The 24,300-nt window shown below is 33.8% G+C and overlaps 1 protein-coding gene across 4 annotated transcripts in view; it reads left to right on the top strand.

The window, feature by feature from the left end:
- The window catches only part of LOC114324831 (protein O-mannosyl-transferase TMTC1-like), a 176,401-nt gene that overhangs the window by 125,901 nt on the left and 26,200 nt on the right, over window positions 1-24,300 (top strand). For all 4 annotated transcript variants that reach the window (XM_050651160.1, XM_050651158.1, XM_050651159.1 and 1 more), the window contains exons 4-12: window positions 6,592-6,665; window positions 13,270-13,404; window positions 13,490-13,562; window positions 14,312-14,415; window positions 17,062-17,251; window positions 17,847-17,968; window positions 19,059-19,223; window positions 19,314-19,427; window positions 22,884-23,027. In XM_050651160.1, coding sequence (XP_050507117.1) covers window positions 6,592-6,665; window positions 13,270-13,404; window positions 13,490-13,562; window positions 14,312-14,415; window positions 17,062-17,251; window positions 17,847-17,968; window positions 19,059-19,223; window positions 19,314-19,427; window positions 22,884-23,027 — 1,121 coding nt within the window. The remainder of the gene's footprint in view (window positions 1-6,591; window positions 6,666-13,269; window positions 13,405-13,489; window positions 13,563-14,311; window positions 14,416-17,061; window positions 17,252-17,846; window positions 17,969-19,058; window positions 19,224-19,313; window positions 19,428-22,883; window positions 23,028-24,300) is intronic.

Here is a 24,300-nt window from a genome sequence, read left to right as displayed (position 1 = left end):
AGAATCTTTTGTACTAATTTCTTTTAGAGACAGAGACAGCTTAACGTCTGGAACATCTTCGAAATTAGGAAATTTCTCTTTGCATTCCCTTATTTGATTTCTGAAAAAAGTGTGTTTATTATTCCGTATTTCGTACCAACTTATTTTTTCGTATCTTTTAGACTTATCTGTCGTTCATTTCGCGAAATATTCGCTTTTTTTGTGAAATATTGTGACTCACCCATTTCCTTACGCCCGCTGAAATCTTCAGGTTTTTGAAATTTTAACCCTTTTGCATATTTTAACTTATCTAAATCTGACGATTTCGAGTTTTTCTAAGGATATATTTTTTTATCGGACTCCCCTTAACGAACTCCCCTGTATTAAGAACCAATATGTGATAGAGGTACATTTACAGGGTACAAGGTTTCTCCTCATGTGATAAACTGACGCGCTCGAGTAACTGCAAAAATCCCCGCTTGGGTTCCCCTACCATTATATACCTAGTCCAGTCGGGATAGCATTTGACCTTGCATGTCAAGCTACCCAGAATTTTATTATTCCTATCTTTAGGGGAAGTCAACAGTAGAGCAAATTTAAAATCGTATCAAAAAGTATCAAAAAGAATCAAACTCGTATAAAAAAGTATCAAAAGTAAGGTCACCATAGTACTAACTAAGGCCCTGGACCGTCGCGTCGTCACTAGTGGAGGAAGAAAATTGTCAAACAATTCAGATTATTTCTTCAGATGTGGTTTTTTGTATTTGCCAAAAAGAGAGCTCTGACGCATATACGCGCATAATTTGTAATCGGGCGGTACAGACATGCGTTGTGCACAGGCAGAAAAGATTAAAATAAATAAAGGAAATGCGATTGAAGGTCTTCATGACCAGCTTATAATGCTATGAAACAATTAAGTGAAAAAAAATGTCCTCCAATTTCGATCGAAAAAACTGTAACAATACCTATCCCCAGCTTTGATAGAGCCAAAGGAGATGCTTGAAATATTTTGGGTATCATACAAGATAAAACAATTGACTTGGTTTATATAGAGTTGGTACGAAATACGAAATAATAAACACACTTTTTTCAAGAAATCAATTGCAACAAAACAAAACAAAAAGAGAATGCAAAGAGAAATTTCCTAATTTCGAAGATGTTCCAGACGTTAAGCTGTCTCTGTCTCTAAAAGAAATTAGTACAAAAGTTTCTAAATTTAGAGGACAAGGATTTATAAATTGCTACTGCAATAAAAATGCTCTCCCAAGTTACGTAAATGTAAAAGGTCTAACGTATTGTGCAACTTTAAATGCCATAATTGCCTTAACATGTGAGAATTAACACTATTTTTTTTTATTTTAATTACGACAATATAAAAATAATAAACATTAAAATTAAAAAATGACGTTTTATTAAACCTAATCTAACAAATTACGACATTTTAATAGCTGATCGAGGTTTGACTATAGTCCAGGGCCCATCTGTTTTGAGATGGACGTTGAGAGGTGACTCAAATTTTTTTGCAGAAATTGCTTGAAAATAACTCAAATAATAATATTTGAGTTATCCTCCCTCTCAAAAAGGTCCGGAACATTGTTTAAATAATTAAAATGTCAAAAAATTAAGGAAAAATTCGATTTTTTTCTTGGTTTTTTGATTATAACTTTAAAAGTATTCATTTCCGAGAAAAGATGTACTAACATAAAAGTTGCGTAATTAAATTTGCTACAATATAGAAGTAGTTAAAAATTTAAAAAATAATCACCCTTGTTGCAAAATAGCAATAATTGCGAAAAAAACCATACAAAAACAAGTATTTGCATTTTACGTTTTTCAACCATTTATGCTATACTTAGGAAATTCATATTTCACCCAGAAAAAGTTTATGATACAGTAAAATAATACGGTAAATTTCATTAAGATCGGTTCAATAGATTTTGCAAAATAAATTTTGCAATCCAGCTTTCTCAAAAAAAATTCATTGTTTCAAAATGTTACAAGACTGAAAATAAAGTAGATAGCAAGTTGAAATTTTTTTTGCATATAGAAGTGTACTGTACCTTTCATTTGCAATTTGTAAAATTTAAATTGATTAACTACCACGGCGTCAGGAATTTTTTTAAATAAGCATTAATTATTGGTGCTACGCGAAGGACAGCGGTGTTGGATTCACACAAGTTGATTTCCACCAAAATTTCTTCCCAACTTTATCTAATATATTATTTTCTTACTCTATACTTTGTTGTATTTTAATATTTTAATTCCACAAAAATCAAACTAATTTTAATATTGTTTGTGAAATATTATTTGTAACAATTGCATATATATATAAAAATAATAAACTTTTATTCTCTAAGTTAAAATATATGAACAAAGAAAGTTTTTGCTAAAAAAAGTGATATTTCAAAGGATAGAGTATGTGTTTTTATTTTGCAATAAACAAACTGATTTATTTATATCGAAATGTAATAAAAATTAAAATGTATCAATCATTATCAAAGGTCATTGGAATGCCCAATCAGAGCAAACTATCCGCTGTCCTGCGCGCAGCACCAATAATTAATGTTTATTTAAAAAAAATCTTGACGCCGTGATAGTTAATTGATTTTAATTTAACAAATTTCAAATGAAAGATACAGTACAGTTCTATAAGCAAAAAAAATTTCAACTTCCTATCTGCTTTATTTTCAGTCCTGTAACATTTTGAAAATATGAATCTTTTTTGCGAAAGCTGGATTGCAAAATTTATTATGCAGAATCTATTGATCCTATCTTAATGAAATTTACAAAATTGTTTTACTGTATTATATACTTTTTCTGGCTGAAACATGAAGGTCCTAAATGTAGCATAAATGGTTGAAAAACGTAAAATACCAATACTTGTTTTTGTATGGTTTTTTGGTAATTATTGCTATTTTGCAACAAGGGTGACTATTTTTTAAATATTTTACCAATTTTATATTATAGGAAATTTAATTACGCAACTTTTATGTAAATACAACTTTTCTCGGAAATTAATACTTTTAAAGTTATAATCAAAAAACCAAGAAAAAAATCGAATTTTTCCTTCATTTTTTGACATTTTGATTATTTAAACAATGTTCCGGACCTTTTTGAGAGGGAGGATAAGTCAAATATTATTATTTGAATTATTTTCAAGCAATTTCTGCAAAAAAATTTGAGTCACCTCTCAACGTCCAAATGTACTAATATTTTTACAGATGCGCCCTGGTCTACTAGTCAAACCCCGATTTCATAAAATTAAATTTCGACCTTTGCCTGACCAACTTAGTCTCTCCTAGGTTTGACTAGTCAAAGGCCGAAATTGTAATTTATTTCGGGCTTTGACTAAGACCGTCAGTCAGACCTGAGGATTGCCTAGTCAAACCTAGGAGTGCCTGAAATTCGGGCTTTGACTATAACACATACACTGTTTTTTTACTTTTTTATAGGCTATAGTTTTGCTAATAATAATTTTTTCGACAAAATTCTTTCGTTTTGAGTTATTTGCGAAAAAATGTCTAAAAACGTGGTTATTTTGTTCAAAAATGAACATATTCACTTTCAAATAACTCGAAAAGTATTGATTTGGTGAAAAACTCTATAGAACAAAAATTGCTTAGAATTAGTCAGTTTATCCATTTCGGGACTTATCTTGGACATATATTTTTTCACCCCCGAGATGGAGTGAAACTCACCCCTAGGGCAAAAGCACACATCGGTACCATATCACTTTTTTTCTTTGACATGTTAGCTATGCGTGTGCCGAATTTCATGTCAATCCAACCGGTTCTTTAAAATTTACAGCAAAAACCGTGAAAGAATGTACTATATAGAGAATGATCAATACCTGAATACTTTATGCCCTTGTATAGATAAATTATGTGAGAGTAACAAAAGCAAATCGCCATTTATCCTCATCCCCTTAATCCAAATAAACCATGAACAAAAGCCGCGGTTACAACCACGAGCTAATTTGTCGTCGCTCATCCATCATTTAGCCGGAACAATAATCCTTTTCGATTCCTCGATTGAATTTCCTCCTTTCTGTGAATCGCCAGAAGTGTGTTTCTACCCTCACCGGTAATCAATCACCTATAAATCCATCCCGTTCTCATCCTTTTATCCCTGCTGGTCATCCTTTTCTATCCCGGATGGTTATCCCTTCGAAATCAGATCCCACTTAAACGCTTTCCTCTACGCTATCTCCAGACATTGTCGGAGAAATGGGGGTATTTTTTATGCTAAATAAATAATTGATAAGAGTCTCTTTAATGGAAATGGATGGTAAGGAATACTTGTTTTAGTAAGGAAGGATCAGTTTGGACATACTTTTTCTTTAGCAGATTGTGAACCCTTTCTTTCAGGAAAATATATTATACTAACATGGTTGGCTCAAAATAAAAAAGGCGAAAGAAGTATATAAATAGGTTAGGAAGTATTTTTTCTTTAAACGAATAAATAAAACAATTATTTAATCTTATAAAAGTCTAGGACGAAATGTCAAGCAGAAACTCTGTTTGTCCGGGACAATAACAATAATAATACCGGATAATTTTTTTATTTATTTATTATTTATTCATTGATCTGACACAGTTATCAAAAATTATCGTTATTAAAATTATTTGTGACACCAAGTAAAAAGATACTTGGGTCTCAGGAGATTATTGTTGAGAGAAAGAGAGGAGAGAGTTTTGGAGTTTATTGAACGAGTACTGGCAAAAAGAGGCCTGACTTGTGTTTTGGAGAAATATTTGCTGGTATCCTGCTGGATTGTTTGCTGAGAACAGAGAGGGCTTTGATTGGTAGATTAACATAATCAACAAGGAGGAGCTGTTTGGGTCAAGAGGAGACATCATTGTGTGTGAATCAAAAAGGTCAGTCAATAACCTATGTGATAGATTTTCTTTATAATCAGAAGTTAAATTTTTTTACGTAAAAGCATATGCATTTAAGATTCCAACATTTCAAAAATTTAATAGGAAGTATAAGTAATTTGCGAATACCAAATTTGTTTGTTTAGCTTGTTTTTTATTAAGGGTATCAAGAACAAAGCGATAAATATTTGTTTGAATTAGATTAATTTATATGGTAAAAGTTTCTTTTGGGCAGTTATGCTCACAGGATTTAATTGATAAATTTATAGAACATTGCTTTTGATAATAAAGGTATTTGTATGTGTTTATTTATGATTTTTCTATTTATTTCCTTTTTCTATTTTATCCCGATAAGGATCAACTAAGAGATACTGAAGCCACGACAAAGGATAAGTATAACCTAAGAGAATTTAATTAAATTTTTTTTTTGACAAAAGGCAACCTGAGATTTTTTTCTTAATATTTTTATGTATGATTTGCGTTAATTAAATAATTGATCAAATAAATAATAATTAAGATAAAAGTAATAGAGAGCAGATCATAACAATATATTAATAGAAAATAAAACACAGATCAGGATAACAAAGACATGCCATAACCTAAAATAACAACGTAACTAAAGTTAGAGCAGAAGACCAATTCACCGAAAGTATTCCCTAACCGGGAGAAATTAAATAAGGCAACAGTTTAAACCTCTTCTTGTTTAACTTACTCATGGGCAAAAATGTAAACAAAGTAACATCTCTTAATCTCGGATATAGAAGGAGCAACAAAAGAATTGGTATGGTGTGTTACGAAGATGACGCAGCAATTATTGCCGAATCAGATGATCTTCAGAGACAGCCCTTTCAGTTCTTTCAAATAAGCCGCCAACTAAATATGAACATATATACAAACAAGTATGACAATAGTAAAAGATCCGCTCAGAAGTTAGTGGTTGATAACAACCCCCTAGTAATGCAATTCAGATATCTAGGCATAGATTTATCAAGCACCCACGACCCAATAAAGAGCCTGAGGAGTAAGATCAACAAAGCATCTGCATTGTCAGGATGTCTGCGGGAGATAGTCTGGTTAAATCCGTACTTGTATGCGCACAGATAGTAAAATTATAATCTACAACACTTACATACGACCGATATAACATATGACACAGAAGGGCGCGAAGACACCAACAAAACGAAACAGATGCTAAGGGTTGCTGAAATGAAAACCCTAAGAACAATAGTGGGAAAAACAAGAAGAGACAGGGTGAGAAATACAAACATTAGAAAGCAATGCAAAATTCAAGATTTTGTAAGATGGGAAAGGCAGCGCAAGAGGATGTGGTACAAACATGTAAGACGAATGGATGAGAGTAGACTCCCAAAAACTGCCCTAGAAAACAACCCGCCCGGTTAAAGACCCCCGGAAGACAACTTAAAATATGGAGGGATAGTTGGCAATCTACCTCCTAGGAAATTTACCAGGGGCAGCTTTAGAATTAAACAGATCGAAAGATCTCCAAGAAGTAAAAGAATAGAAGAATATTTATTATTTATATTTTAAAGAAATTATGTTCATTTATATTCAAATTTGACTTTAACGGTTCTGTCAAAACTAAACACCGTATATTTTGTTAATACGTTAGCAGGTGGCGTTAGGAGCCAACATAATAATCAATGAATTATTCTAACATTTTATTTTATTTTTAAATGAATCAATTAAAACTAACACAATATTTTTTAATTTATAGGTTACTGGAATTGTAGGTCGTGCTGATGTGTTAGCCTGTGTCTTCTTTTTAATATCAATTCTGTTATACCATAGGTAAGTACAGTAATAATCCAAATTTAATTTTAAATAACATTCCTATGGTTAAAAAGGGTTCAAGGCAGGTTTTGTTTATATTCGATTCAGAGTTGGACTACCATCTCCATATAGCAACTATTTCAGCATCCTTATGCATCATCAGTGAAGATTATGCAGTCACAACTCTGAAGGGAATATAAACATTCTGCCTCTTTTAAGGCAAAACATCGCGATGCAATGAACCCACCTTTTGAGACGCAAATCAGCGACATCTCTCGTATTACGAGGAAAACAACGAAAAGCCCCAGATACAAAGTTTACTACTTTTTAAACAATTAGAATAATTGAAATAAAAATATAATAAACAATATTTTAAATCTAAGACTTCTCGTTAATAAACTGCTTTCTGGCTGCATCCCATATCTCCGGATTTTACAATATATAATCACGTAGAGACGACGAAAATAGGAGAAAGCAAATAGAGGACACTTAGGCCACGCATTTACCTTCTCTTCGTCTAGGAAAAGGACCGAAAGACAGTTTCTAACATTTCTTAGAAACTGTCTTTCGGTCCTTTTCCTAGACGAAGAGAAGGTAAATGCGTGGCCTAAGTGTCCTCTATTTGCTTTCTCCTATTTTCGTCGTCTCTACGTGATTATATATTGTAAAATCCGGAGATATGGGATGCAGCCAGAAAGCAGTTTATTAACGAGAAGTCTTAGATTTAAAATATTGTTTATTATATTTTTATTTCAATTATTCTAATTGTTTAAAAAGTAGTAAACTTTGTAACATTCCTATGGTTTTTACAATATTGTCTTATAGACTTAGGTATGTAGATCTATAGGTATTGTGACAAAAGAATCAACAAGTAAAAATGCAGTAATTAATAGGAAACAGATATTCAGTTTCATAAATATTTGTAAAATAAGACAGACGAAAACAAATGAAAATATAGTAAGTTCCGAACGAAGCAAAAATAATTTCAATTGAAAAATAGTCACCTTGGAAAAAGTTAACTAGTCAAATTCAAATAGGAAATATGGAAGACATTTCATACATCTAATTTGTCTACTAAACCTTTTCATGGTTGCTGTGTTTACATTAAAATTTTTGTTTTTGCTTCGTTCCGAGTTTTCCTGTATATAGCTTGGTCTTTACCTATCTTATTTTTATCTGTTTACTTCCCCCGAAATTCTTTTTCGTTTCGTAAGAACTACCATATCCACTTGTCTAGTGGATGTTGTTTAAGTTTGTTTCATATTCCAGGTGCCAAAATTCATAATCCTTTTCCTTTTTGCAAGTCATCATCATTATTTGCATCTTCAACTCGTTAATAGGAATTTCAGACGTCTCAATCCCCAACCTGGAGTATATCATATATTTATATAGATAACGTTTAATTGCGATGTATTCGCGCGAAAACTTGCACGAAATTGATTTTATTTCCCTGGTATTAATGCAATTGAATTCAACGCTTCTGGAGGAGCAACGTTAATAATTATTCAAAGGCAATTTAGGTTTAGTAGCGAAACTACTTTGTACACCGATTCTTGTACTGCAATTTGATTATTTGCTAAACGTCAGATGCAATATTTACCTGCATAACATTGCTTTGGCGTATTTGTAACGCAAATTGCGAACACAAACACCTTATAGGTAATCATGCAGGTACTCAATATGCGAAGTGTTAATTCGATACAACTCCAGTAACAAGATAGTAGAGCTATGTAATGTACATTCACAAATATAGTGTCTTGCGGTAGACCAAGCAATAAAAAAGACGTGGATTTGAGATGGAGAGACTCTAGCTTTGAACTTTTAAAAGGTCAGTGCTAATCCAAAAGACCGTACAAATTTTATAGGAGGTATCCCGATTTATAATCGCACAAACAAGAATATACAAGTGAAAGTCGGTATATACAAGTGACAGGGTGTCCCGAAAAGATTGGTCATAAAATATACCCCACATTCTGGGGTCAAAAATAGTTCGATGTATAATGTCCTCTCAGACCTGTCTCTCAGACCTGTTCTCTCTATATGTCTCTCAGACCTGGACGTTTACAAATGAAAATATGGAAAAAAAGCAAACACAAAAACATCCATGGAAAGACAAATGTTGAACATTAAACTAACCGACAAAGACATTAGTAACGTTGTTTACATTGATTTATGTTGCCTATTTATGAAGCTGTAATTAAAATAGCTTGTACAACGTTTCTAAAAATAAAATCATTCTTTTGTAACCACAACCTAAACCTAAAACTACGTCAATTAATGATCAAATGCCATATTTGGTCAGTGTTGTTACATGTCAGCGAGACCTGGACTCTGAATGCTGATGCGATCAATCGCATAGAGTCCGAATACCCTTGACAATGATGCAGACCAACGAAGTTGTATTAAATAGAGCAAATGTCATTAGTAAGTTACTGCAAACTATTAAAATATGAAAAATTTCATACCTAAGGTATTTTATTTATTTATTTAGCGTATGGCTTAAGTATATCACAGAATATATTTAGATTTATGCATTATACAATGCATCACAAACAGATGTCCAATTTTTTTATATATTCGATTGACCCTTCGGCTGCCATTACAAAGTCTATAGGGTCGCCTGTGTATGCTCTGCGTGGGCAGTCCTGAACAATGTGACTGATCGTCTGTCTTGCAGCGCCGCAGTCACAAGAAGGCGAGGGGAGTTTACCCCATCTGTGGAGGGAGTCGGCGCATCTTCCACAGTTTGTTCGAATTCAATTAAGGGCTGTCCAAATCTTACGGGGACGTTCAAATTCGCCAGGTTTCCCTATGATGTCCGGTAGACTATGGTAATGCGGATCTGTCCTACTTTCCCAATCTTCTCTCCATCGGGTATTTAAGTCAAAGTTGGATTGCTGCAGCGCTTGAGCAGATTGTAGAGGGGTAACCTGGATCGGAGACGGTTTCCAAGGATATCGGGGATGTCGTTGTGGACTAGAAGCTGGCGACTGTCCATTATTTTGTTATATTCTTTAACCAATGCATGTTCGCGGCGTAGGTTGGGTGGTGCTATATTACTAAGGGTAGGTAGCCACATTGTAGGGGTGGGCTTAATTGTGCCTGTTATCATACGCATAGTACGGTTTAGTTGGGTGTCGACCAGGTGGGTATGCCTGCTATTTAGCCACACTGGAGCACAGTATTCTGCCACCGGATATATCAGGCCAAGAGCAGAGGATCTTAATGTTGATGCTGTGGACCCCCATGTAGTGCCGCAGAGTTTCTGTATTATATTGTTGCGTGTTTTCAATTTTGCTGCTGTTTTCGTCAGGTGTTCTCTGAATGTGAGCGTTCTGTCTAGAGTAACCCCAAGGTATTTCGGGTATTTATTGTGTTTTAACAGCTTGTTATTAAAATACACTTGCAATTCTCTGTTTGCCAACTTGTTGTTTAGATGAAAAGCTGATACTTCAGTTTTTGTAGTACTTGGCTGTAGTCTCCATTTCTTAAGGTATTCGCTGAGGATGGATAAGTCATTCGTGAGAGTGATTTCTGTAGTTTCTAAAGATTGGTGGCTTGTTGCAAGGGTCCAGTCGTCAGCATATCCAAACTTCCGAGATTCGGTTTCAGGCATGTCAGCAATATAGAGGCTGAAAAGTAAAGGGGCAAGGACAGAACCCTGTGGAAGCCCATTGTTAAGTTTCATCTGTCTACTCGTCTCCTTTCCCATTATAACCTGGAAGGCTCTGTTGGTCAGCATGTTGTCAATGAGGTTAATTATCTTTCTGCAGGGGATAATGCGGGCCAGTTTATATATTAATCCCTGTCTCCAAACAGTATCATATGCTGCTGTTAGATCTATAAATACTGTTGCTGTCTTTTGTTTCTTTTGAAAACTAGCTTCTATAAAAGTTGTTAATGACAACAGCTTCGTTGAGGGCGGAAGCCAGCTTGTTCAATGGGGACATTTTCTAGTATCCTGTGACTAGTTCTGTTGAGGAGAAGCTTTTCTAATAGTTTATATACCATGCTGAGTAGAGCTATGGCGCGGTAGTTTTCTGGCTTATCGTTTGATTTGCTCGGTTTCGGAATTGCAATTATCTTTGTACGCTTAAGTGAGAAAGGAATGTTACCTGACTGAAGTATATCATTAAAGAACATTGCAAGCCACTGTTTCGTGTATGCACCACTGTGTATCAAGAACTCTGGATGGATACCATCAAAACCAGGTGCTTTACCTGATTTCATTTCTTTCAGCGCATGTGTGATTTCAGAAATAAGTATTCTTGCTGAATATTCGGAGTTCGTTCTGTTCATTTGTTTTAATGCCCTTAAGTCTCTTTTCACGTTGGTAGTATGTGTTCGATCTCGTGGAGCTCTGGATAGAGATACTATATGGGAGGCAACCTTGTTCGGAGACATTTTAGACTCTCTGGATTCCAGCTGGTTAGCTCCTCCAATTTTCCGCAACAAGGACCATGCCTGCCGGCTTGATTTTTTGAAGTCAAGGTTTTCGACAGTCTTTATCCATTTTTGGCGTCTAGCTGTATCGATGTTGTGTAAAAGCTCATCGGCTATTTCTCGGTCACCACTTTCGAGAAACTTCGTGTATAAGTCTTCACATGTTTCAGTCCATCCAGGCACATATTCTTTGCGATACCCCCTAGGGATGGTTTTCTTGGCAATGCTTATTACTGCGCCCACAAACCTCTCATAATGTTTGCTGGTTGGAGGGACCCAGCTCAAGGTCCGGTCTAGTTGTTCAGAGAACTTCTTCCAGTTTGCTTTTCTAAGATTCCACCTGGGTCGAGGATATGATCTAATTATTGGAATTGATATTCCGATGGTGATAAGCACCGGAAGATGTTGAGTATGTGGGAAGTCTGCAAGGACACTTCTCGCAGTTGTTAGTGGTCTGTCATTGGTATCTTTTGAGACAAAACATAGGTCTGGGTTATATTCTTTTCTCCATGCAGCTGATTTAAATGTTCCTCTGTCTTTGGCATCAAAAACTAGATATGTGTTTTGCTCTTCGGACCATTCTACTAGTGCCTCCCCATTTTCATCATTCGTGGTGTACTTCCACATTTCGTGGTGGCTGTTGAGGTCGCCGATGTATATAGTAGGATGTGGATGAGTCTTTAGCACTTCTGGGTTCCATGTAGTGGCTGGAGGTTTGTATATGTTAAGTACGGTAATATCTCCAATCTTGGTGACTACTTCATGTATATTATTTTCATTGGAAGCAGAAAGTAGGAAACCATTTTCTATATTGCAGCGAATGTAGGTTGCGACGCCGTAATGTTTATCATAGGTGGCTCCCAGTAAATCGTAGCCAGGTATCTTTCCCCTTAAATCAAGCTGGACTTTGTCTTCAGTATGGGTCATAAGGTATGTTCTTAGAGGATACCGGTACATATGATAAAATCGAGGGCCGCTTAGGAGTTGGAAGTAATCAGATATCATGGCTCAAGAACAGATGCGTTTGTACAGGAATACACAGTGCAGAATAAATATTCCGATTAGCTGAAGACCGTGAACAACTGGCCAATGTCTTCTTCTTCTTCTTATACTAGGCCTCTTAACCTGTTCTTAACCGATTTTTAGCTTTATTCGCAGCTGTGATATTGACTGCCAGCTATGTCGCCACCTTTTAAAGGGCCTTCCTATTGGTCTCTTGCCTGTTGGCTTTGAATCTCTGCCTATACCTACGGGCTACTCTCGCTGTCCATTCTCGTCACATGCTGATTCCACTCTCGTCTTCTCTGTCTTCTCCACCGTACGATGTCTTGTATTTTACAGAGATCTCTTATTCTGTCGTTCGGTATTCTGTCTCTCAATGTTTTTCCAGTTATTGACCTCACCGTTCTCATTTCTGATGGTCTCAGTATCCTCTTGCTTTCTGCTGTGTCACATCTTGTTTCTATCGCGTACGATATGATCGGTCTTACACATGATTTGTATATGCATACTCTCCCTTCCAGCCTCATATCTTTATTTCTCCAGATGACATACCTCAGATATCCTGACACGTATTTGGCTTTATTTGCTTGCTTTCGGACGCTCTTTTTAACATCCCCATAACTATATATTTCGACACCTAAATGTAATTTCCAAAATTAGGAGAATCTAATATGACACCAAAAGTTGACCAAATTATAAATTGAAAACGTTTTCTAGGGATGGATTAAACAGCTTTGGCGATATTACTTCGCCTTGTCGAACTCCTCTCTAAATGGAAATAAGATTTGTATTTATGTTATTATCAAAGATGCGTTTTCATATATATTATGTATTAGTTGCCCATATTTTGAGTCTATTCTATAATTTATTGGCCAACGTGGACCCAATATATGGGCCATATAACCATGGCCCACATTTCGATACTGTCAAATAAATTTTTATAACTTAATCATTATATAAATAGAAAAATTCCCACATTCCGTATCAAGGAAACGAAGCATTTGGGGACATACGATTGTGTAGCAAACTGTTAATATTTTATCATGCTTCATTTACTAACACCCTATAGAAACCGTACAGAAATATCAAGTAAAATCTTTTAATTGCATTTTGCGTTTTATCTCAAAACATGTTTAATATTAGTAAATAATAACTATAATACTATGTTCCGTTTCAGTGACTCAGAAAGATGCTACCTAAAAACGAGCATCTTTTTAGCCGGATTTAGCATGTTGGCGAAAGAAACAGGGGTCACAGTATTTCTGCTTAATTTAGCTCTTGATTTCTACTTCAGTTGGTCCCACTTAAAACGGTAAGACGATATCGTTAGAGTTGAAAATTTAGAGTTAAGAAAACGGAATCTTTTTGTACAATTCAACGATTCGTATGCTTTGCAGGTCTTCAGGCTACCTCAGGTGGAATGGCGAAACGTTTCGGTTTGTTAATCGAATTGCCAAAGTTCTTGCTTCGGTGAGTTTCTACTCTTTAAATAAATACGAAGTTTATTCTGAAGTTTCGGAAGTTTTTAACTTGAGTTTAATTTTTGCTTTGTTCAATTTAATATTTATGTGTTTATTTCGACAGACCTTGAAAGTTAGGGCTTAACGTTACACTGTCATTTAACACAATACACTTACAGGGGAGTGCATATAGATTTTCACTTCGGAAAAAATCAAACAAGATATAACTTTTTGTAATTTCATTAAGAAATGTTTAATAAACAACATATCAAAAAGTTCTACTCGAGAAGTGGGTGCTTCATTTTTTATTAAACAAATGAACTGCGAAATTAGATGTTTTTTAAATAACTCCGAAAATATAAACTTTAAAAAAACTGACTTGACCATTGAAAAATTCGGAAAATTTTAGAAAAAAAATTTTATTCGCAACATTTTATCGAATTATGCATAGATGGCTTTATAATTGGAAAAAACGATTGTTGGAAATGGAAAATTAAATTAAAAAATGGCAAGCGCCCACTAAAATGGAAAATGTTACTTAACTTTTTTTGGTTTTAAGACCTACTCTTCACAACCCAATAGGTCTCCAAAGCGCTCGAGTGACTGCACATTTAGCATACTTTGCTCCCCTACTATTATAAATGTATATGTATTAAAAAATATAGTCTTTTAATCTTAAATTAAATGCTTAAATGAAAAAATCAATATTTAAATATACACCAAATATGTATTGTTTGATATGTCCTAATTTCTTTTTAGTTTGGAGTCCTATTGTCACTTCGACTGGCGATGTTACAGGGATCGTTCCCCAAATTTTCTCAACAAGATAATCCAGCTGCTTTCCATCCGTCTATGTGTGTACGGTAAGTGTCTATTTATGACCAATGTGATAACCTAACAATAAAACACTGAAAACATTAGTTTTCTATACTTCCACAAAATTTATTACAACTAAGTGACTACAGCGGTTTCGGCAGAGTGCCTTTCTCAAGTGATATAGGTTACAAAGTGTTTGCCTTTTTAAGTCTTTAACTGAAGAGGTTGAGGAGTGGGGAGCTGTTTGTCTTGAGTTGGTCATTCAGAATTATATCCGTATTTTTCAATTTATTAATTTCCATAGATTCTAAAAAAGATAGCGTAAGGCCTTTATTCTGAATATGCAGAATTTGAAACTCTTCATTGAAAGAATGATTATGATCTAGAAGGTGAAGTGCGTCTGTAGAAGTGTCTGTTTTTTTATTGTTGAAAGCCCTTTTGTGTTCTGCTATCCGTTTGTCAATGGTTCTGCCAGTTTGACCGATGTAAGTTTTCGGACAGTCACCACACGTTAGTTTGTACACACCACTCTGTAGTTTCTTTCTCTTCCGGCTTTTATTGTTCTTAATATATTTGCTTAAGTTGTTGTTAGTTCTGAAAGCTGGTGTTATTCCTTTCTTTTTTATGTATCTGGCTATTTTTGTTGTTATCTTGCCAGTGTGTGTGAGAGAGCAGAAGGTACTGGGTTCTTTCTGTGGTGGTGGATACACTAATTTCAGTGCTTTCTTAGGGAGTTTTTGGTTTAAAATTTTGTTAGCTGTTTGTTCGTTATAGCCATTGTTTACTGCTATTTCAAGCTATTTGTTTAATGATGTTTAGTTCTATCTCGAAGTTATTTTTTGTTATGGGAATTTCTGTCAGTCTATGTATCATGCTATGGTAGGCTGCTAATTTGTGGTGTGTAGGATGGGATAATGAATTGTGTATAGTTGTGTCAGTATGGGTAGGTTTATGATATACGGAGAACTCATGTTTGTTGTGTAGTCTGGTAATCGTTACATCTAGAAAGTCTATGGAATTATTCTGTTCTGTTTCTATTGTAAACTCAATATTACTATGAAGTGAATTAATGTATGATAGAAATTGGTCAAGTTGTCTGTTAGTTCCTGTAAAGCATCGACCAATTTTCAGTTTTATTGTTAAAAATGAACTTCCATCAAATAACGGTCGAATCCATCAATTAATGTGATAACCATTTATGACAAATAACCAAAACCACATCAACTGGGTTACTGGTGGATATGCAAACACAAGAAATATTACAGTAAATATATTTATATAACTTGATGTCTTTTAAATAGCTTACCACTGTTGAGATTTTTTTGGTGAGAACTGTTTTGCGATCATCATCTATGATTCCGTGGAATCTTCGTTCTTCCATGAATCGCGGACAAATATTGGAGTTATTAATATTTCCATGAAAGCTCGAGTTATTTCGAAAAATATTCCTACTCATCATCATCATTGGGTCTACGACCCATGGTGGGTCTTGGCCTGTACTAGAATCAGCTTCCATTCCTTTGTATTCAAATATTGCTACTAGTTTTTGGATATTTGCAAAGGCTTTATTAATTGAAGTATGTAATGCAACGTGCTTTTCTAATGTCAATCTACTTCTTCGAAAACCATTTCGGGAGGGAGGAAGGAAAAGATTCTTTTTCTAATTGCCATATAAGGCGAAGGTTTAAAAATGTTTCAAGAATCTAGCACATGCAACAGTTAACAGAGATAGGTCGGTAGTCGGTCATAGAAGCTGGTATGAATTATACCAAGACCAAAATCATAACAAATACAGATGAGGACATCAGAATGAGGATCTAACTCGATGAGTTAGACAAAGTTCACGATTATATTATATCTGGGTCAAATTATAAAACTTAACAAGGAAAACCAAACAGCAGAGATCAAAAGACGAGTTAGACTGGCATCGGCGGCATTTGGCAAACTAAGCAGAAGCTACAAGCTACTAGCTCTAGCTTGAAGCTACATCCTTAAAAACAAAAGATATCAACAACATCTTAAGACATCAATGCGTACTCCCTGTTCTCACTTATGGTTCCCAAACGTGGACGATTACAAAAGCAAATACAGATAAAATCATAAAAACGCAAAGAGCAACGGAAAGACAAATATTGCACATAAGACTAGTGGATAAAAAGATAAACGAGTGGATAAGAGAGATAACAAAAGTGAGGGATGTTAGACAAGAAGTTGCAAAATTGAAATGGAGACAATATACGACAAAAAGAAAAAGATATTTAAAAAATGGATCCAAGAAGAGGTAGGGTTGTATTTTGGTGGGTTAGGTTTCATAATGGGGATGATTGCTTGGGACCAGAGGTCTGAGAATAGAAGATTATTCTCAGTATTTATATGCTGTATTTCGAAACTGTTTACTTTTGATATTAATTTCCTCAGTAACTGTGGCTCTTCTAGTTGGGCGGATATTTGTTTCTTGGTCTGCCCCACATATTCTCTTCAAATGTCTCACAGGAAATGCTATAAACTCCTTGATTTTCTAAAAAATTATTGCCTTTAGGATTTTTTGACGCGATCCAGTTGTTTTTAAAAGTTATTGAAAATATACAAATAAGCCCCAAATGTAAAAAATTAAAAATTAAAAACACTAAAAAAGTTTTTTTTACTTAAAAGTTTTGGTGTATTTGTATCATATTTTTTTTTAATTTTTTCAGGTTTTTGACGTACAGCTACTTAGTAGCCTTCAACTTTTGGTTGCTATTATGCCCGTGTACATTATCACACGACTGGCAGATGGGTTCCATACCATTAATTACATCAGTCAATGATTCCAGAAATATTTTAACAGTATTTATTTTTGGTATGCTGCTTCTTTTTATATTAAAAGTGGTAACGAACGTTGAGGTAAGACCAGCTTTAAGCTTGAAAAGGTTTAATAAAGTTTACTTATAGAAAAACGCAACATTAGCAAATGGTTGTTAATTACATGTAAAAAAACTCCATTATACACCGGGTGGTGAATCGTCAAACAGGCCATAGAAAATTCAATGGGAAATTCTAAATTATTGTTCAATTGTTTTCAGAAAATTCTTCGTCTTCCTATGGATCTTTTACCCTTAATTAATAATTATGAGCCTTAATATATCATATTTCGCACCTCTGGTAGTGTGGCCTAAATATTCTAGTTTTCTTGTTTTGATGTTCTTTATGACATCGCAATCCTTTTACAGCCTTCTTAACACTTTTGCATTTGTAACTCGTTGGATTCATGGTACCTATTTTCAAAACCCTTTTACAGCACCACACCTTATAAATGCTTACAACTTCTTATTTATATTATCCACTTTCAGTGTCCAAATTTCCATTCCATACAACAAAGTAATGAACACGTAACATCTTAAGGTTCTTATCCTCAGCTCCAGACACATTAATATAATTACTTAAGATCGATTAGAAATATCTATGGGTATATTTTATAACGCGTTCTGTTTATTTTTAGGGTCAAACACATACACCAATAGTTTTAGGTTTATTACTTCTCACAGTGCCTTTTTTACCTGCTACAAATTTGTTGGTAACAGTAGGCTTCGTTGTAGCAGAGAGAGTTCTTTATATTCCAAGGTATGTATATTACGAGTATCATTTAAAATATTGTTTATCGATTGTAGTGAAATAGCAGCATCTAACCGATGCATTTCGTTCGTTAAGAGCATCTGCACAGAGAATGAACAATGCTCAAAAGACAAAATATATATCTGTGTTATAGGTACTAGGTAAAGCAACCAGACACCTAGAAGAATAATAAATTGATGATTTAGAACTCGAAGGTGTGCACACCTCCAAGTATCTAGGCCCGCTATTGACTAAAAATGACTAAAAATAAGAAGAGTCAAAAAATTAAAAGAAGAAAAGTGCTTGTCAACAAGTGTTAATATAGCCTGAGAAGATAGATGGCTTGAAAACTACCCAGAAAAATTTAAGTGACCTTTTATAAAACGCTAATAAGACCAGTGATAAATAATGTAACAGAAACGTAGTCAATCACACATATGGTCACAATTACAAGAACTGATTAAACGTTTCGAGCGAAAAATCCTTCTCATTCTTCTTGTAGTGCCTATACTGTCCCTATACTCTTAACTGGTCCCTTAACTGGTCCCCGTTTTTCTTTTACTTTCCTTGCAAGATTAGTTCAGGTCCATATCTTTCGCTGCTTCTCATGATGTCACGAGGTATTCGATTTTGAATGCTTTTATAACAGCTCTTTACTGACAGAAAAATCCTAAAAAGTGTAGGCAAAAATCCTAAAAATCCTATATGGAGTAATAAAAGATCAAGTTTTATGGTGTTGGCGTTGCAACTTTGAGTTATATAAAAGTTTTGGGGAATGTGACCTTGTAAAATTCATTACGGTAGCACGCCTTAGATGAATAGGGCATGAAAAGGGCCGATTAGACAACGAACCAGAGGTAGACCGAGACGTAGGTATCAAGACGACCCTGAGCATGATTTAAATGAGTTACAGCCTGGAGAAGAGTTACCAGAGATAGAGGTGAATGGAGGATTGGTCTGAAGAAGGCTTTGACTCAAAAATATACGAACGATTTCGGTAGAGGTTGCTTTGAAATCCTAGACAAAATTTAATATTAGTTCGATAAGTTTTGCTAAGAGATGTTTGATTTATAAACTATTTCTTTTTATATCGTTTTAGTTTAGGTTTTATATTACTGGTAGTTTATGGATTACAAATAATTTGGACTAAATATTCGAGACAAAGACAGACTATATCTGTCTTACTACTATTATTTTTGGTAACACAGAGTTTAAGAACCATCATGAGAAACAGAGATTGGAGATCTCGTGAGTGGTTGTTGAGGTAACCGAAAACTTTTTTACTTACTGTTTCTTTCTACAGTACACCAAAATAACGATAACTAAATATTCTTAACGTATTTTGTCGTTTTAGATCAGGTTTAAAAACTCTACCTCACAATGCAAAGATGCATTATAATTATGCCAATTTTTTACGAGATTCTTCTCAACAAGAGTTAGCTAAAACCCATTACTACAAAGCGATAGAGTAAGTATTTATTCGTTTAACATTAAAAGAAACACATAAATGTTGTTTTGTTCTTATATATCTTAAAGTTGTTGCTGTTTAGAAGAATTCTCTATATCACTTGTGACTGTTCTGGCAACAATAATTGTACTGGTTCAACAATAATTTTCAATCTCCAGTATATTTGGTCATAGCGTTAGGTAGAACAATTTTCCTGTAAATGTCTGTAATTTCTTGTTATATTCTGTCTTGGAAATCGTTACTATCACAAATAATTACTGGTCTCTTAGATATTTTATCATTTCTGATGTTATTTTGTGAATTCCAGGAGCTCCGCCATGTTTTAGTCTTCTTGTTTCTTAGTCAGATCGTATGCCTCGTTAATATTTTCATCTTTTATCCCAAAGTTTATATGGCAAGGTATACTTTCCTGGTTATTTTCCTATCAAACTTTGAAAACAATCTTTCCATCTTGGAGCAATCTTAAGGAGCAGTGCAACCTTCACGTCATGAGATATAGATATCAAACCTGGACCCTAACTAAGAGAAATATGAATAAACTAGCCGCAACAGAAAGGGCAATGGAAATAGACGGAGAGGCAGCGGTGAAAAATCTATTTGAATTTACTAAAGCTAGATTTTTCACAGTTGATTACTGTGAGTGTGTAGAGAAACATACTGCGGTCGGTCAAGCGAAACGTAGAACAGGGGTTACTGAGAGGGTATCAAAGTTGCTTTCCAACGAAGGTAATTATTTCCATTTACTAAGGCTGAAAATCAGTAAACACATTCTAAATTAAATATAAATAAAAGTTATTATAGTCGGTCAGCTGTATGACGGGACAGAGCCGGTCGGTCGGCCCCAATAGTCCATTGAGGAAATTAAGCATTTCGGCTCGCTATTTTTTCGTCCAGCATGGATTTACTTGAAATTTTCACAGAAGGTAGGGAATAGTCCAAGGATCATTTTCTATATCATGCCGTTATCGCACGCTAAAACCTTGGGGGTGGTTGCCACATTTTTTATTACATTTTAATTATGTAATTCAATGGAAAAGGTGGTTCTAAGGAAAAAATGTTTTTTACATTTTCTGCGTAAAACTAATATTTTTCGAGTTATCGCGCCTGCAAATAACAGTTTTTCGACGAAAAAATCGACTTTTTTAGAGGGTTTTTTGAGAATACCTAGAAAAATATGCATTTAATCAAAAACTGTAGATATCAAAATTCTATCTTTTAGTAACACAAACCAAATTCTTTTCCAATAATATCTTTAAGACCAATACAAACCGAGATACGGCATGTTAAAGGTTAGCTTTTTTCGTCAAATACATAATTTGAAATATTCAAAGCCAAATAATGGGAAAAATTTGCATTTTTCGAGAAAAACTTAAATAACCGTTTTTCAAGTATACAATTAGACCTTTCAAAAAAAATAATAAAAAGTTTCTAGCATGAAAATTAAGCGACTTATAATCAAAAAAATGACGGTACCTGCTTTTCTCCACGAAAAAATCAGTGAAAACAACCCCCTAACTACCTTCCTAATTCAAAATTGGTCTTCACCTTTCTGTAGTTTCTTTTATATTTATATTATCAATAAACTCAAGGAGTTTGACCTATTTAAAATGCCTAATTTTGGAAAAATATTATATCTCACTATCACTATCTCACAACTTTGTTACCCTCTCAGTAATGAGACCCCTCAAAAATGATTTTGTAGGATTTTTAAAGAGCTATAAGACTGTGTAAATTAAATTCCGTAACATGCCTTACTTTTTAATTGGGGCGGGTTTAAAGGGCTCGAATAAGGGGGTGTTTGCTGGTAAATAGAGGTTTTAAACAGCTATATCTGGCTAACTATTCACTGTAATGAAAATCTATGCACAGGATAATTTTAGCTATTAAAAAAGTTGCAACTTAGTAGTTTATAATTTTTTTCATATCTTCAGTATTTTCGGAGATATTTTGAAGTAAAAGGTAAAAAGTACCAAATTGCAAAAATAAATTTTTCTTTAAACTCCAATTTTTCCAAAATTAGGCATTTTAAATAGGTCAAACTCCTTGAGTGTATTGATAATGTAATTATAAAAGGAACTACAGAAAGGTGAAGACCAATTTTGAATTAGGAAGGTAGTTAGGGGGTTGTTTTCACTGATTTTTTCATAGAGAAAAGTCGCTTAATTTTCATGCTAGAAACTTTTTATTCTTTTTTTTTGAAAGGTCTAATTGTATACTTGAAAAAAGATTATTTAACTCGAAAAATGCAAATTTTTGCCATTATTTGGCTTTGAATATTTCAAATTATGAATCTCGGTTTGTATTGGTCTTAAAGATATTATAGGAAAAGAATTCGGTTCGTGTTACTAATAGATACAATTTCAATGTTTACAGTTTTTTTGATTAAATGCATATTTTTCGAGGTATTCTCAAAAAAACCTCTAAAAAAGTCGATTTCTTCGTCGAAAAACCGTTATTTTCAAGCGCGAATAACTCAAAAAATATTAGTTTTACGAAGAAAATGTAAAAAACATTTTTTTCTTAGAATCACTTTTTCCATCGGATTACATGGTTAAAATGTAATAAAAAATTCCCACCCCCGAGACGGGGTGGCAACCACCACCAAGGTTTTAGCGAATGATAGCGGCATGATATAGAAAATGATCCTAGGACTATTCCCTACCTTCTGTGAAAATTTCAAGTAAATCCATACTGGACGAAAATATTGAGATCCAAAATGCGTCATTTCCTCAATCGACTATTGGGGCCGACCGACCGGCTCTGTCCCGTCTTACAGCTGACCGACTATAATAACTTGTATTTATATTTAATTTAGAATGTGTGTACTGATTTTCAGCCTTAGTAAATGGAAATAATTACCTTCGTAGGAAAGCAACTTTAATACCCTCTCAGTAACCCCTGTTCTACGTTTCGCTTGACCGACCGCAGTATGTTTCTCTACACACTCACAGTAATCAACTGTGAAAAATCTAGCTTTAGTAAATTCAAAGAGATTTTTCAGCGCTGCCTCTTGGTCTAAGAGAGCAATGTTAGGTACACGACTGTCAGACAAAAATAGGAACGACTGGGTAAGATCAAAAACGAAAATTGAGAATATCTCAACAAAACTTGTAAAAATTAAATGGATTCTTCGCAGGACACATTGCTAGATAAAAAGACCAACGTTGGAATACAACACGTACTGAAGTTTAGGTAATTATTAACTAGAAAATTTTAAGAAATGATAAGGTAATCACTATATATTATCTTTCCATTTCTAACATTTTTAAGCCCTTTAAAGAATAATTTTTGACTGCATTTGCTGTCTCGTTCTAATTTCGCTCCAAGATTCTTCTTCAGCTTCTACTAATTTTTTTATTTTCCTATTTTGTTCTTCGTGAAGCTCTTAATAATTGTAGTTAAATCAGGATATGGTATTCAGAGTATTTGACGTAATTGTTATTTCATTTATTTCAGACTTTGGCCTACTTATGCCAGCGCACACAATAATTTAGGTACTTTATTGAATAATAAGTCAGAAGCAGAAGAACACTTCTTATCGGCTATAAATTATTCTTCGGATCATATTAATGCCCATTATAATTTAGGCCAGCTATACAGGTAAATAACAAATATACAGGGTGATCAACTTCTGTGACAAAGTCCAATATATCTGTTATTATAAAATATATGAAAAAAAGTTGTTAATAAAAGTTATAGATACCTTTAATGTACACATTTTAAAATTAGTGAGAAATATACAGGGTCCTCCATAACACGGTGCCAAACTAAAGTTTTGTTTTTTTAAATGGAACACCCTGTATTTTATTCAAAATCTGGTTTCTCTACATTTTTCTGATTAAAAAGATATAACACTTGTCTAGGTTTATACTGAGTGTTTCAAAGTTATGAGCACTTTTATCAAAAAATCATACTGATTTGATCGCCCTGTATGACTCTAACAGTATAATATAAACTTATGTTTTTACTGCTGTTGACTGTCAATATTAAAGTAGTTTTGCAACAACGTGCAATTTTTTTATCACTACACAAATTGTATACAGGGTAAGTCAAAATGCAAATAAAAGATTTTCTTCATATTTTTAAATGGAACACCCTGTATTTTATATTACCATCGAAAAGTTCTTTCATTATACTTGCATATCTTTTAAATATTCCCTATACCTAAAGTTATTAGTTTTCGAGATATTTTAGTTTTATTGTCGATAACTCATAGATACGTTTATTACAGTAAATTAATTACCCATAATATGAGAAACCTCCAATGAGTTTGTTAATGATAATTAAAATTAGACTGCATTTCATTTTTTCTCCAATTTTATGGTAAATTATATACAATAACGACAATTTTATATTTACTAACAAAATGATATTAATTTTCCGCGAAGAAATGGAAACTATAAATTGCTGCAAGTTTTTGTTTAAGGTGGCTTTGAAATAATTGACACAAGAACTGTCAGATGTAAGATTTTAAATATCTGTACGTTTTTACTTTTGTTATTGATTATAATTGTTTGCCATATTGTTATAATTGTTACCCAACAATGAATTTTAGTCGTGAAGAAATGACAGACATGATATGGTTTTTAGGAGAGTGTTTCAAAAACTCATTAGTTGCCACAATAATTTATAAGGAATGGTGTCCATAGCGTCAGCAACCAACTAAGATAGCATTTGACAACTTATTTGACAGGTTTAATCGTACTGGCTCTGTTTATGAAGCAAAGGAAAAAACAAAATTCATTATTACGAATGAAAATTAATTAAATGTTTTACTGCCTGTTACAGAAAATCCTCATACAAGTATTCAAAATATTACAAGAGAACAAGATATAAGTTATGGATCTATCCAGAAGATAGTCAAGAAAAACAA

The sequence above is a fragment of the Diabrotica virgifera genome, chromosome 5 (assembly GCF_917563875.1).
Source record: "Diabrotica virgifera virgifera chromosome 5, PGI_DIABVI_V3a".
Classification (NCBI taxonomy): Eukaryota; Metazoa; Arthropoda; class Insecta; order Coleoptera; family Chrysomelidae; genus Diabrotica; species Diabrotica virgifera.
The sequence above is the reverse complement of the archived record's forward strand: the minus strand, read 5'-3'. Positions and strand labels throughout refer to the sequence as shown.